Source organism: Perognathus longimembris, chromosome 11 (genome assembly GCF_023159225.1).
Source record: "Perognathus longimembris pacificus isolate PPM17 chromosome 11, ASM2315922v1, whole genome shotgun sequence".
Taxonomy (NCBI): Eukaryota; Metazoa; Chordata; class Mammalia; order Rodentia; family Heteromyidae; genus Perognathus; species Perognathus longimembris.
The window spans coordinates 65,868,437-65,884,829 of record NC_063171.1 but is presented as its reverse complement, the minus strand read 5'-3'; the positions used below and the strand labels follow the sequence as shown (position 1 = coordinate 65,884,829).

General features: G+C 40.8%; 1 protein-coding gene across 1 annotated transcript in view; it reads right to left on the bottom strand.

Moving 5' to 3' along the window:
* Sdccag8 (SHH signaling and ciliogenesis regulator SDCCAG8) overlaps positions 1-16,393 on the bottom strand; it is a 183,709-nt gene that overhangs the window by 36,136 nt on the left and 131,180 nt on the right. The window contains exon 16 of the mRNA XM_048358258.1: positions 9,880-10,011. Coding sequence (XP_048214215.1) covers positions 9,880-10,011 — 132 coding nt within the window. The remainder of the gene's footprint in view (positions 1-9,879; positions 10,012-16,393) is intronic.

Sequence of the window (16,393 nt, the reverse complement as noted above, 5' to 3'; positions counted from 1 at the left end):
TTGTCAAAAATTTTGCCTCCAAGCAGGCATTAGTTATTTCCTAGTACCTTATGTTCTTAACGGTTTTTTCTTCTTAATTTTAAAATGTTATAATATTTTCCCTCTCAGAAACTGAAATTAAACTCCATTAGCTGTTTTTGTTTCTAAGGAAAAGATCTAATGAAGCTAGGACTGCTTGAGTGGCCCAGTTTTGGAATACACCGAGATGTCCATCTACAGATGACCAGATAAAGAAAGTGTGGACTCTCTACAGCCAGAAAAAGAATACAGCTATGTTGTTTACAGAAAAATGGATGAACTGCAGAACACAATGTTAAGTGAAATAACATTCTTTCACAAAGGCAAGCATTCCGTGTTTCTTTCATATGTGGAAGGTGATGGGCATAACGACATGAAAGTAAAAGGTAAGTTATTAGGCAGTAGAGGAGAGAAACGTGGGAGAGGGGGTAGTTATCAGATATAATAACAGAGGTGTGAGTATGATCAAAGCACTTTGTATACAGGTGTGGAAATACCATGCTTTGTACAACTGGTTCCATGCTCAAAAAAAAAGAGTAATTCTCCCAGATAAATGCAGTCACCTGCCTTGAGAAAAGAAGAATGGTAATCCAACAGGGCAAGGACAGTCCTTTCAATGAACAGTGCTAGAACAATTGAATATCCACATGCAGAAAAGAGAGAGAGAGAGAGAGAGAGAGAGAAGGAAGGAGGGAAGGAGAGAAGGAAGGAGAAAGGGAGGGAGAGAAGGAAAGAAGGAACGAAGGAACAAAGGAAGAAGGAAGGAAGGGAGAGAAGAGCCTACACTGACTTTACTGCTTTCACGAACATTAACTAAAAATGTATCACAGATTTAAATGTAAGACACAAAATATAACATCTAAAAGATAACATCTAAAACAACAAAAATAACAAATATTTAAAAACCATTAAAACTGGGTGGTTACAGATGGTTTGCCGAACGTTTAGATAACATCTAAAGGTAACAGATGGCCCAGAGGACCAGGGATATGGCAATGACTTTTGAGCTACAACATCAAAAGTACAATCCATTTTAAAAATGATTGATAAACTAGATTTCATGATAATTAAAAAGAAACTTCTGTTCTGCAGAAGACAATATCAAAAAATTAGGAGACAAACCAAAGGCTAGGGAGAAATATTTGCAAAGGACATATCTAATATTTATAAAGCTTTTGTTTACTTGTTTGGTTTCTTCCCAATGCTAGAGAATGAACCAAGGGCCTTGCAAATGCATACGCTCTATCACTGAGCTACATCTCTAGACCAGGACACATCTAATGAAGAAATTTAGTACTAAGTACACAAAGGACTCTTAAACATCGGCAGTAAGAAAACATACAATCTGCGGGGCCCTGGTGGCTCACATCCTGCTCCTAGCTACTCAGAAGCCTAAGATCTGAGGGTTGTCATTTGAAGCCTGCCAGGGCAGGAAAATCTGAGAAACTCTCTCCTCCAACTAACCAACAAATAGGCCAGGAGCAGAGTTGTAGCTCAAGTGGTAAAACCAGTCTTGAGTAAAAATCCATGCAAGAGTTGCAAAACCCTGAGTTCATGCCCCAGTACTGGCACCAAAAAAATAAAGGACAAAGATTTTAATACACACCTAGGTGCAGAAGACACAGGTCCCCAGAAAGCATATGAGAAGGTGTTCCACCTCATAATCATCAGGCAAACGCCAGTTACAACAACAATGAGAAACCAGTATGTGGGCTGGGAATATGGCCTATTGGCAAGAGTGCTTGCCTTGCATACATGAAGCCCTGGGTTCGATTCTTCAGCACCATATATACAGAAAAGGCCAGAAGTGGCGCTGTGGCTCAAGTGGTAGAGTGCTAGCCTTGAGCAAAAATAAGCCAGGGACAGTGCTCAGGCCCTGAGTCCAAGCCCCAGGACTGGCCAAAAAAAAAAAAAAAAAAAGAGAAACCAGTATGCTTCTAGAACTATGACAACCACCCAGAAACTAGAAATTGGAGGAAGTGAAGCAACAGGAACTCCATTCATTGTTGCTGATTGAAAGCAAATGGTGCAGCCATAAGCCAGCTTGGAGGTTACAAAATTAAACACGCACTCACTACATGGTGCAGTAATAAATACATTGTGGTATTCAGCCACACCAAAACTTACATACACATATTTATATTTATCCATAATTACCAAAACATGGAAGCAACCAAGATGTGCTTTTGTAGGGAAAGGATAAATTATGGTACATAGAAACAACGGAGTTTGGTTCAGCACTAAAAGGAATTGAGCTGTCAAAGCATGGGAGGGAAACCAAAATGCCTATTATGAAGTGCAAGAAATAAGATGGGAAGGTTATGTGTACTGGCTGACTCTAAGGAAATGGCATTCTGGAAAAGGCAAGGCCATGGAGAAGATACATCAGTGGTAGCTAGAAGCTGGGAAAGATGAGGGATGAATTTAGAGGCAATGAAGATGCTTTCAATGATTCTAGAGTTATGGATGTATGTCATATGCAGACAAACTTAATGAACAGAAAAACTAAGAGTGAGCCCTAACATACATGGACGCTAAGGCAGGCTGATTCACTGCAGCAACTGTACTACTCTCGTGCGAGAAATATATGGAAAACTTCTTGCCTTCCTCTCAGTTTTGCCATGAAACTAAAATTGCTCTGAAGTCTTTGAAGGAAAAAGGTTTGTTCCTATTGCTCAACTATCCTAAAAATGTGATTTTATTTTTTTAAATTTATTTTTATTTATTTATTTTGCCAGTCCTGGGGCTTGGACTCAGGGCCTGAGCACTGTCCCTGACTTCTTTTTGCTCAAGGCTAGCACTCTGCCACTTGAGCCACAGCACCACTTCTGGCCGTTTTCTGTATACGTGGTGCTGGGGAATTGAACCCAGGGCTTCATGTATACGAGGCAAGCACTCTTGCCACTAGGCCATATTCCCAGCCCTAAAAATGTGATTTTAAAAACTATATAAATGTACACCTTGAAATTTTATTTCTGTTTGGTACACACACACACACACACACACACACACATGCATGCACGCGCACACACACACATGCACGCACGCACACACACACACACACACACACTCTTTCATACACTCACACAACATCACAGGCATAGTCCAAGTCATGGTCCAAAATGTCCAAAATCAAAAGCTATGTCAAAATTTTAGAAGGCATTCTCCCTCAGAAATAACATTATGTGAACAAAATATTTTGCTTCACAGATGAAACCCATGAGGGCCAATACTGAAGCACAGAGTAAATGCAGAACCTTCTAGAGTGGGAGAACCTGAGGCTCCCGCTACATCCTCCATGAATGAAGGACTTCAAAGGAGTCATAGTGTGAAACATTTGTGGAGCACAAACTCTGTACCAAGTGCTGTTCCAAAGACATTTTATGGATTTTAGGTAATTTTCTTAACTTTACCAGGTAGCATTTTACAGAAAAAGAAAGTGATGAAGATTCAAGGCTAAAGAATTTGCTTCTAATCACATGGCTAGACAGTAGTAAACTACAGAAATCTAGAAAGTTCGGTTCTAGGGTGCATGCTCTTAACTACAATGCACATTGTCTCTCTACCTTCCACTTTAGGGCTTCAAGGCAGAGGACTCAACACTGAATATGGCTTAAGGAATATGAGTTCCTTAAGAGCAGGAGTCCTTGCTTGATCTGACATACAGTTTGCATGGTCAATGTCCTCCAAAGGCCTATGTCTTAAACTCTGATTCCTGGAGTGGGAGAGTCTTTCTGAGGTGGGGGCTTGTGCAAGTCACTGGGGGCATGGTGGGACTCTGGGCTCCTCCTCTTCCTCTCTGTTGTTTCCTGGCTGTGACATAATGCTATGCATGCTGTGCTATCCCATCACTGGTCCAAATCAGCAGGGTCAATTGATTATGGACTGGAACCTCCAAAACTATGAGCCAAATGAAACATTTTCTTTTCACAAGTTAATGAGCTTAGGTATTTTATTACAGTAATAGAAAGCTGACTAAGCTAAATAAATATTCAATAAATATTTGGTGCATTAGTGAAAGGCAATCTGTTTTCTTTTTCTTAAGTACTGAGCTTTTACAGGAAAAAGTACACTGCCCTGTTTCTTTGGTTGAGTTCCTCTCACATTTAATCTTCTTCCGGTGATTGGCTATTGTTGTTTCTCCCTTGCTCCAGTATATGGGCTACTTAAAATAACTTATTAGCTAATAAGTAGGGTAGAAACTTCTTGTGTTATTGGGAGGGAGTGGTCTGATTTTAGGTCTTCCCAATAAAGTCTAGGAAAACATGGCTCCCAGTCTTCGTAGGGATTTATCTGCAATGCACTGAATGCTGAACTTAGGAAAGAGATTGCTGTTAATCTCAACAGTATAATTTTTGTGTAATTTGGGGGAGATGAGTAAACTTTTCTAAGCTGTCTTGGTTCCTGTATGTCTTTTCAGATTGCTTTTAGAAGCCATGGATGAGGCATCTGACAGAATCCACAGAGTCCATGGTCAGCAAGATAAATTCTAATGATCATGAAGTAATGTAGTGATATATCTAATGATAATGTATCTAATGATAATGAGGAATATAACATTATATCAAGACAGCATGCAAATCTAACATAACTCAGTCATTTTGTCAAGTTCCTTCTATTAGTATGCTGTCAGATATAAAAACAATTTGCAAACAGCATATCACAAAAGGAATTCCTCTCTTCAGAAAATGTGTGATATGGAGGAGTAGGAGGCAAAGATTATATATCCATCTGCTGTAACAAGAGATGCAGATGATTCATTTCTGAATCATAATCCAGACCAAATTTGAAATGTCATTATTGGAAAACCACCACACTGCTAAAGCAAGAATGTAATACTGCACTCCTGCAGGAGGTTAACAAAATATTCCAAAACAAACCAAATTATTATGGTGAAGCTAAATTTGTAATTAAAAGCAAAACAGCAGCATTTGAAAACCTAAATATTCTCAATACAATACTGATCGTGTAGTCGCTGAACATGTTTCCCACGAATCATAGGAGCTTAGAAAGAGAAAGCGGCATTCTCAGTAAGTCGTTTTAATTTATAAAAACCAAATTTTGTTATTTCGCAAATATTCACTTAGTGGCTTTAAAACTGTCCATGAGTACTGAGACTGTCTCCTGGCCATCACTACCCAGGAGCTGTGGTCTATATTGTGATGACTCTTCTAACTTCAAGAAAATACCTTAAGGACAGGCTTTCTGTTTTTAACACTACTATCCTAAACCTAACATCAGTAAGATCTATGCTTTCTAGAAATCAGAGTGAACATGAAATCAGGAAAACATCAAGGACAACCAACTACCAATGGAGAGTGGCATCTAAACACTCTTCTTGCCTCTGGGGTTTCTGGAAGCCAAGAGTGGCTCCCAGGAGACAGGAGGTTGGGTCAAGGCTACCCTCCACTGTGAACTTGCAATGCTGACAAGCTCTTGCAAAGACCCCATATTCAGGACGTGGAGCCTGTCTCACACTATTGGAAGGTGGTGGGGCCTAGATGTTGGGTCATCTGAGGCAGGTCACACTGCAAAGAACAGTGAATCCCCGAGCTCTTCATTCTCAGCCTCCTGAAGACAGTACACAGCCGGGTAAGAGAACACAGTAATGAAAGATCTTGGAGTCAGCGCCTGGTTCACTCTGTATAGACTTAAGTGCTCGTAAAGCTTCGGTTTTTCAGGGGATATTTTGTGAATCAAAATTCTATATAAAGTAGAAAGAGAATTTAAAAAGTCATAGCCTTCATACGGATTCCCTAGACTGTCTGTAGACACCAGAGGTTCTAAGCTGCCAGCTGGGGGACTGAACTGTAGTGATCATTACAAGGAGAATTTACACATTGCATTGTCCCCACTTACTCAGTCTTGGGGCTTCCTACTTCTCCTTGCAGCCCCTCATGAAAAAGTGGTAGAAATCTGCTGCTGCACATGACCTCAACCCACTCAAATCTGGCTTCTGAGCCCCCCCTGCAACCGGAACTGTGAGTGTCACCAAGGACACCCCATCTCCCCAGGCTAATTAACTGCCAGCGGCATCCAGTTGATCACTGTCTCCTTTTGCACACACACCAACGTACACTTCCAGTTCCTGCTTCTCAGGCTTACTAGTGTCTCTCCTTTTTCCCAACCTGTATTTTACCTTTAAAAGCACAGGCTCCTCGGCCAGTCAGCCCTCCTTCCTTTTCTCTGTGTTTCTTTCTGGTGACCTCATTTCCCACAAAGGTTTGAATATCCTCCATAGACAGAGGGAAATTTCTGTCTCCAGCCCAGCTCAGACCTTTCTCCTGATTCCAGCCCCTTCTGCCCACCTGCTTATTCAACATAGCCATATGAACATTACAATCAGCCCAGACACATCTGAACACTTGGTCTTATCCCAAACATAGGTGTGCTTCTTTGGTGTGCTCTCTAGTGCTCAATACATAGCATCACTTGGCATCTACTGCTCATGCTAGAAACATGGGTGACATCCTTTCTTTACTCAACTGTCTTGTTGAGTGTACCTCCTAAATGTAAGGTCCACCCCCAGGAGGGCTCCATGCAGATCTTCCCCACCTGTTTAAGTCTGTGCCCAGTACCTGAGTTACCTAGGTAACTGGCACACCTGGAGGCCGTTACCTCCCCCTTCTCTGAGGTCACATCCAATCCACCTGGCCATATCTCCCACCTTTCCCTATATAATCTGGCTCAGCGCAGTCCCCGCTCTCTTTCCTTTTCTCTCTTACTCTCTCTTGCTCTTTTCTCTCTTTTTCCCTTCTTCCTGCCCCTCTGTCTCCCCACACCTCCATCTTGTGTGGGCTGGCAGTTTGCTTCCTCCCCCCCCCCAATAAACTTCTTTCTGCCTGAACCATGTGGTGGGTTTCCTTTCTGGTGAACCTTACAGAGTCAGGAGTCACTGGCTCCCCTCCTTCCTCTGCTCTTCTGAGGGTTAATCCGCCTCCTTGACCGCCCCTCCTTGGACCAAGTTGCCAAAAGCTGGAGGAAACTCACCTCGGACTTCTCGCCTTGACCATTGCTGGCTACGCACCCACCACACCATCTCCTCTCTACGTCTGGTGAGTGACTCCCGTCTACAGGTCCTCTGTCTGATCATGCCAGAGGGACCCCTTATCCTTATGCCTTTGTGGCCAGTCTGTTGTCATTTCAGGGATGCCTGAATTGAGCATTTGACTCTACGACCTTGCGGACCCTTTGTCGATGTCCTTGTGAACCCCCATCTACATCCTTGTGGACTCCTATGTCCTCGCCAGACTACTCCATAAAGTCAGAGCACCTTATACGCTAGAAAATCAGTTCAAAAGCCCAACCTTTTGGCTTGTGCCCTCGAGAGTGAGATGCAGGCTGGGTTCCAGGGACCCCCTCTAGGTTCCCTCTCAAAGGCTAGCCATTCTGGGTTTGATCTACTCCACAAGCCAAAGGAAAAAGCAGACAGTTTTAGAGAAATAACTCTTGACAAGTATTTATGGTCAATTCCTAATAAGTTACAGCCCCTGCCTTGTGAGACTTCTTCCAGGCTTCTTTCAAGGACTGGCATCTAACTACCAAGGGACAGATGCTGCTTGCCTCCTCCAGGAGGGGTCACCTCTCCGCCTTTTACCCCTAACGTCAACGCCCCTTGTCAGCAGGAAGTAGCCAGAGAGAGTGGGCACCCCTTTTCATAATTATTAAAAGGCTGGAATGTAAGGTCCCCTGGGAAGGCTCCATGCAGATGCCCCCCCCACACACACACCTGTTTAAATCTCAGTCCAGTTACCTAGGTGACTGGCACACCTGGAGGCGATTACCCCACTCCCCTACCTCTGAGGCCACATCCCAAATCCACCTGGAAACACCCTAATCCACCTAACCCACCTGGACACACCTCCCACCCCCTGCCCCAGATAAGGCATGGTTCAGGAGTGACTCTCCAGCCTGTCACCTGTGCCTTGGATTTAGCAGCCAGCGCAGTTCAGCTGAATAAAGTTCTCTCTTCTGCCCGAATACTGCATCATTGTTTGTCTACTTGAAAATCTCTTACATGATGTGCCAATCTGCTCACTTCTGTGTATCTTCACTTGGGCTCTAGCTCAAGCCATCAACATCATCACCATCATCATCACAATCATCATCATTACCACCTGACTATTCCAGTAGCTCCCCGCTGGTTCTTTGTAAACACTATGGTTCTGCTCCACTCCGTTATCTACTCTGGGCTATTTTAAATCCCAAATCTGGCCACATTATTCTCTACAGTTTTTTTTTTTCCCCTTAGCACCAGCAAGCTAGGCCCTGCCTACCTCTCTAACCTCATCATGTGCTATGCTCTCTCTCTTCTTCTATTAAACACATGGTTCTTTCTCTTCCTCAAAAGTTGCATCTTTCTCTGGGTGCCATGGCTCGTGCTTGTAATCCTAGCTACTGAGGAGGCTGAGGATCGCAGTTTGAAGCCAGCCTGAGCTTAAGAAAGCCTATGAGATTCTTACCTCCAAATAACTTCTCAGAAAAATCTGGAAGTGGTACTGTGGCTCAAAAGATAGGGTGCTAGCTTTGAGCAAAAAGAAGCTCAAGGACCAGTTGCTGGTGGCTTATGCCTGTATTCCTAGCTATTCCGGAGGCTGTGATCTGAGGATTTCAGTTCAAAGCCAGCCCAGATAAGAAAGTCCATGAGACACTGATCTCCAGTTAGCCTCCAGAAAACAGAAAGAAGAGCTTGGGATCAAAGTAGGTAGGGTGCTAGCCTTGAGCAAAGAAATCTCAAGAATAGCACCCAGGCCTTGAGTTCATATACCACCAGTGTCTTTTCCCATGCTTTGCTTTCTTAAGCTTAAAAAATAAATAAAATCTGCAGCATTTTCACACATCCTTAGCGATGTCAACAAGTGTTTTTGACACAGAGAGAGCACGTGGCGGCTGGGGAGTGGGGTGGGGAGTTGGGAGTCAAACCACAAGGCTGACTGCTTCTGCTATGACAGCCATCACAAGGGCAGTCCCAGCCACAGAACCAACGCATGATGAATCCATTATCACACAGGATTCAGAAATTGCATACTGATTAAAAATATTGAGAGGCTATGTTTCTTACCAAGCCACAACAAAGTCCAATATTACATTAAAAGGAAAAGAAACATGGATTCAAAAGATCGAGATTTGAGCTTGATCTCTGAATTGGGTCAAATCCATCAGTCCCTGTACACTGAGTTTCTCCATCCCTAAGAAGAGAACACCTTGGAGGTGGCTATTATGAAGCAGGAAGTTTCCTTGATCTTTATATCAAGGCGGGCATTATCAGTACAACACCAATACCCAAGTGAAGACACACTACTCCAAGATGTTAAGTGACTTGGCCCAAGGAATTCCATTAGAGAGAAGCCAGGGGTGGTAGTATAGTGTACACCTGTAATCTCAGCACTACAAAATGGAGGCGGGAAGATGAGTTTCAGGCCAGTATAGACTACAGAGGGAGGTTGTCTCAAAAAAAAATTCCAAAGCAAAAGATAGGAGCCCAGAGTTTGAAGCCAAGTCCTGATGGTAGTAACACTCTCAATACAACCTCTGATATTTACCATTTAGTCTACTATGTGTTTTGTCTTACACAAAGCACATAAAGCCTCATTTCAGAAGCACAGTTCTGAAATTCCTTTATAAGATCACCAACTTAGATCTTAAAGCTGGATGGGTTTCCTCCATTGCTCTATATGAAATCGGATTCAGTATCTTTAGAAAAGAGCAAATAAGGATTGCAGTGCCTTCTCTGCATGTCCTAAGAACACTGCAAATGCAATGACCTGGTGCACACCTTGGGCAGTCCACTGGTGCTTGTTTTCACTTCCTGCACGGCCTCTGCCATGATCAGAGCACCTTCGACCTCGGGCCCATCATTACCTCTCCTTCATTTTCTCGTGCACTCTGCCGTGCTGCACGCACTGCTCCTCCAGTTCACTGTTCCTCCTCTGCAACCTTTCCAGTTTCTCATATGTATACCTTTGTTCTTGATTGAGCTGAGCTATTTCGGATCTAGAAGTAGAAACACAGAAATAATAGGGGTTAAAGGCTCTTACTACTAACATACATTTTGTTGTTGTTGTTGCCGGTCCTGGGGCTTGAACTCAGGGTCTGAGCACTGTCCCTGGGCTTCATTTTGCTTAAGGCTAGTGCTCTACCACTTGAGCCACAAATCCACTTTCAGTATTTTGGTAGTTTATTGGAGATAAGACTCTCACAGACTATCCTGCCTTAACTAGCGTCTAACTGTGATCTTCAGATCTCTGCCTCCTGGGTAGCTGCAATTACAGGCATGAGCCACCAGTGCACAGCTTGGAATACATTTTTTTAAATGGTTTTTCAACGGTACTGAGGTTTGAACTCAGGACTTTCCACTTGCTAGGTAGGTGCTCTACCAATCGTCACACCACCAATCCTCTTTTTTTCTTTTCAGTTATTTTTTAATAGATTCTCCTATTTATGACAGAGCCAGTATGGGTCATGATCCTTCTATTTGCGTCTCCACAGTGACTGGGATGACAGGTGCCTGACCCCGTGCCTAGCCTTCTGTTATCCGCTGAGACGGGGTCTTGTAAACTTTCAGCATCGAGTGCATGTTTTGTGGTAGAGCATTATCTCAAACTCCATACTCAATCATTAACTGTGTAATAAATATTAAATCACTACATATATAATGCGTATATTATATATATGAGAATATTTCAGAAAATGCCTAGCAGAGAATTATAGGGATGAAGGAATAACTTACTCTAATAGAAATGGTTCAAGACAAAAGACACAAGTAATAATGATCAAATCTCTCTTTTAAAAGACAAGTATCTGGTATATGCTTACCAGTCCCATGATGTTAAAGGATCATCCCTAGGCCTAATTTCTATAACACAGAGTGCTTTTTTCGCTAGTGTAACCAATTTGGCAGCATATGGCTAAAAATCAAATCGTTCTATACTGATATTTCATATGTCAATGTGGTTGGACCATGTACCCTGACATTTGGCCACATATTATTCCAGGTGTTTTCTGAAGGTGTTTTAAGGATGAGATTAACAATTTAAGTGGGTGGACACTGGGTAAAACAGATTATGCCCCACAGTGTTGGTGGGCCTCTTCCAGTCAGATGAAGTGCTTAACAGAATAAGACTAACTTCTGAGGGAAAAAAAAAAGATTTGCTGCTAGCAGATTGGACTTCAACTTGAGTTACAATCCTTCCTGGTCTCTCCAGCCTGCCAAAGTAAGTCTCCATTTACCTATACCTAGACTGATGTAGATCTAAATCAATAGGCCAATCAATAGACCAATGGATAGACAGCCTATTAGTTCTGCCTCTCCAGAGAACCCTGGTTAAGATAAATTCTTTTAAAAGATTAGTAGTGAAGGGGCTGGGAATGTGGCCTAGTGGTAGAGTGCTTGCCTAGCATACATGAAACCCTGGGTTCAAAGGGAAAATAGCAGTCGCCTTCTCTGTGACTCTGTAATCAAACCATGAGGTGACAAATACTTTCAATTTATTTTTTTATTTTTATTTTTTTGCCAGTCCTGGGGCTTGAACTCAGGGCCTGAGCACTGTCCCTGGCTTCTTTTTGCTCAAGGCTAGCACTCTGCCACTTGAGCCACAGCACCACTTCTGGCCATTTTTTATATATGTGGTGCTGGGGAATCGAACCAAGGGCTTCATGTATACGAGGCAAGCACTCTTGCCACTAGGCCATATTCCCAGCCTCATACTTTCAATTTTTATAAAGTTATTTCTTTGGTGTTTGCCTCCATATTTACAGATGTGTTCACACCAGTAGCTCTTATTCCATCAATTGAGATTCTGCTAACTTTTTTTGACAGAGACTGAACTCTCTTACTGGCTTATTCTCCCACCTAGTTTCCATGTTAGGACCAGTATTTCAGTTGTAGTTCAATTAATGCCAGTAGTTTCATCACAATAAATACTTGGTCCTTGCTGTCCAAATACTAGATGGTGATTATATGTACACTTGAGTATACTCTTGGGTGACTGAAGGGCAAGCCGTCATTTCCGATGCTTGATCCCCACATGCTTTCCGCTAGCCACTGTTTCTCAAGAGGAGGAACCTGCAGCTTCCTGCAACAGGGCACAGCTCTGACTGCCCAAGGTCTAGGAGCCAGCGGTCACGGGGTGGGTTCAGAATACAAGCTTTTCTTAATCCCTCTGTTCTGACTTCAGTGCCCCCAGGATAGTCAGAATTCTCTGGCTTGGTCTCTTCAGACAAGAAGCCCCAGAGTCTTTGTGGGACTGAAGCAGTCCTTGGCTGTAAGGACTGAAGATGGGATAGTTGGTTTGGGTTTTAGCTCCATCCCATTCTCCAAGTTTTTCTGAGATTCTGGCAGCAAATCAGCTTTTTGTTGTTTATTTGCTTTTGTTCTTGTTGGACCAAGGGGCTTGAATTCAAGGCCTGAGGTGCGGTCCCACAGCTTTTCAGCTCAAGGCTAGTGCTCTACCACTTTGAGCTACAGCTCCACTTCCTGTTTTCTGGTGACTAATTGGAGATTGGAGTCTCACGGACTTTCCTGCCAGAGCTGGCTTCCAACTTCAATCCTCAGATCTCAGCCTCCCGACTAGGATTCCAGGTGTGAGCCACTGGTGCTGCTTGGACAGGCTTGTTTGACACGTTTATTCCTCTCTGCAGATGTGAAGTCTGATATTTCTCCACTCTTAAGTCAATTGTCATTTCTATTGCTTCTGTCTTTGCCTATTCCATCTGGCATTACAACATTTCCTCGGGTGATGGCTGAGGCCCTTCAGGACCTATGCTGTATCTTTGTCTTGGGCGACAATTTCAAGTCTCCAAGGCTACGGATTAGAAGAGAATCTAGTCAAGAAAGCTGTATCTTTCTTTTAAATTGTAAACTGTTGCCACTGCCACCATCCCTTTGTGCCCTAATGCCTTTCTAGTTGGGAGTGAAAGTATAAAATCCTCCTATATTATAATATCATGATTAGTTTGTCTTCTTAAGATTATGAAAGACTCTTGATATAAAACAGAGCACATTGGGGCGGGGCCAAGTTCAGTTTTCTTTGTTCTCACTTTCATTTCATCTTGGAGCAAAGGTCATTCCAAAATAAGCTTGTCCAGGTCTCTGCAGTTCTTTCGGTCGGCACGGTTTCTAAAATCTCTAGTTTTTATGCATATACTAGACTACTATTCATTCCTGTGAGTTGTAATCTATGCGATTATCTTTCTTGCTAGATTACAGGTAAGAACATAGCCTATTTCATTTTTAAACTCAGCTCAAATAATACATACTTTCTTCTCCTGATAAAAAAAACACCCAGATTTGAAATAATCTAAAAGAGTTAATATTGACTTATATTTCAGAGCCATTTACAATATAAAAGAACTTACAAGTAATAATATATTTTAATTGATATTTCTCCTAATTTTACACTAAAAATAAATAAAAGGAGAAAAAATCCTCAAACCAAATTAGGAAAAAAATTCAGAAGAACCTTTATTTTCAAATCCTTTCAAAGCATTTAAAAAAAGGGAATCTACAAGGACATAATAGATTTTACAATATAAAAATGTAAAACTGTTACACATGAAAGTCATATATTTGAAAAACTCATATTTATGTGAGAATATTCTTTTAATAAGGTTTGTCTGGAGGCTGGGAATATGGTCTAGTGGCAAGAGTGCTTGTTTCATATACATGAAGCCCTGGGTTCGATTCCTCAGCACCACATTTATAGAAAAGGCCAGAAGTGGCGCTGTGGCTCAAGTAGCAGAGTGCTAGCCTTGAGTAAAAAGAAGCCAGGGACAGTGCTCAGGTCCTGAGTTCAAGCCCCAGGACTGGCAAAAAAAAAAAGTTTGTTTTTCCTAGAAAAAAAAATTGCTCAGTGTTGCTTAACTCAGAAAACTATGAAAAGGATATTGGTTAAATAGCCTATATAATGGAGTACACCAAGATATTGTCCTGATAATATGGGAACTTATTAGTGTTATTTATTGACTTTTAAGGTGACATTCTTACTAATAAATAAAAAATGGGAAATATTAAAAATAAACCTGCATAATGCAATTTCATTCCATAATTTAATTACCTTGACCTAAATGCTATGGATGCATTAATACTGATTATTTCTGGTGGTAAGATTAGAAAAATACTTTTTATATATTTTATGAACTTTTACAATGGACATGTAATGCTTTTTTTAAAAATCTTTAAAAAAAAATAGTGTTTTTAGCCAGGAGCTGGTGGCTCATGCCTATAATCCTAACTACTCAGGAGGCTGAGATCTGAGGATCATGGTTCAAGGCCAGCCTGGGCAGGAAAGTCCATGAGACTCTTATCTCTAGTTAACCAGCAAAAACCAAAATCCAGAAGTGGAGCTGTGGACCAAGTGGTAAAGTACTAGCGTTGAGCACAAGAGCTGAGAGACAGCACCCAGGCTTTGAGTTCAAGCCTCAAGACCAGCAAACACACACAAAAAGTATTTTATTATCTTTTAAGTACCTGTACAAAGGGGTTATCATTTAACAAGTCAGTTTATAAGTACAATGCATCTTGATTAATATCATACCTTTCATCATTCTCTTCTATCCCTCCCAATGTAATGCTTTTTAAGAAAATTAGTTTTATTGTGAAAAACATTCATATCAAAACTAAATGTAGGATCAATTGTGGCAGAAGTTATGGTGGGGAACAGTGAATATGTGAGAATTTTCCTTTCTTTCTACTAAAACTGCTCTACAAATAAAGTGATTAATTTAAAAATACAAAGAAGTAGGAAAATATTTATAAAAAATACGAAAAAACAAACATGAACAGCATCATTAAATAAAGTATTAATCCCATTCTAACAAAATTACAATTCAGAAAAGTACAAGGAATATAAAAAATATCTACAGAAATACAAATAGTCAATAAACATTTATATAATAGTCAATTTCATTATTATACAACGAAATGCAAAATAAAACCCGATACTACTGTCTGATATTTATTACATGCCTACCTAAACAGTGGAATTCATCCTTTAATGATTTCAATTAACCTAGAGGGTAATTGTTCATTGTGTGAGGTAAACATGCTGTTTAGATATTTGCCTAGGGCTACCCAAATGGTGAGTAGCCAGACCCAGCCTGAAGGAGTCCATCCCATCTGAAACACCACCTCTCCCTCTTTTCTTCTTCAGTTTCTCATTTTGGATGTCACACACTGATAGGGGAAGATGAAAAGGAGCAGAACTTAGGGTAGGTAGCCCTTGTTAATAGCCTTAGGCAAACTCAGAGCCTTTGGAGCAGGGATCCATTTTAGACATCTCTACCAAGGGGATCATTAGGTGATTTTCATATGGTCATTTATAGTAAGTACATTTTTTTACAAAGTGTAAATATCTAATGTATCATGAATAAATAAAAATTATTTAGTTAAAATTTTGTTTCCAGGGTATTTACTGTAGAATTATGTAGTAAGACAACATTACGAAAAAAGCCAGTGGCAAAACTATGTTTGTAGTGCAATCTTAATCACAATATAAATGAAACACATTTACATACACATGAAAAATGACTGAAAATACGTCAAAAGTGAACAGCAGTTATCTCAGGACGGTCGTGTCATAGGAAAATGTTTCCTTAGTTCTTCTTTGTATTTACCAAAATCTCTACACTGAGTAAGTCTTACATAATCACAAAATACAAATGTTACTAGAAAGCACTCATTAATACAAACCTGTATTACTGTAACAACCTCTTGCTTTATTTCCAATTTTGTGTTTTTCCCTTACTTGTAATGGGGGAAGTTGCCTACCACCTTCCACTGTTCAGTACAAATTTGGCATATGTGCACACATGTCATCTTTCATCTGTGCAGAGCTCACAACACATCACACAACTATTCGTAGAGTCCAAAAAGTAAACTTACCAGTTTGTATGTTAGTTTTCAAGATATATTATGACATGCTTACGCTTGCGTTCTATAAAAGAACTGACTGTAATGTTTTTCCATAGGTGATTTCTGGCTTTATAGAATCATGAACTTACCCCTGCTTTTTTTTTTTGTATACTAGCTATATGTAATTACATTTTCACGAAATGTAAGACATTTTACTACTATAATTCAGATTACAATAAAGAAAAAAAAATGTGACACCTTCATTTTTTATTCTTTTGGGTTGTAGTTTGGGGTTTTTTTGTAACCATTAGCATAAGGCTGATCTCAATCTCCTCTTGTGTAATATAATTTTTGTAGTATTCCAACCTAATGTCATTTAACCATGCAAGGGGAAAAAAAAAACCCACAGTTAAATCGGGTGTGTGTTCTTTTACTTCAATTAAACTCACACAGTTGGAGACCTACTGTTGCCAAAACAGTAATATAATTTATACATTATAGTCCACACAGTAAAACTACACTAAA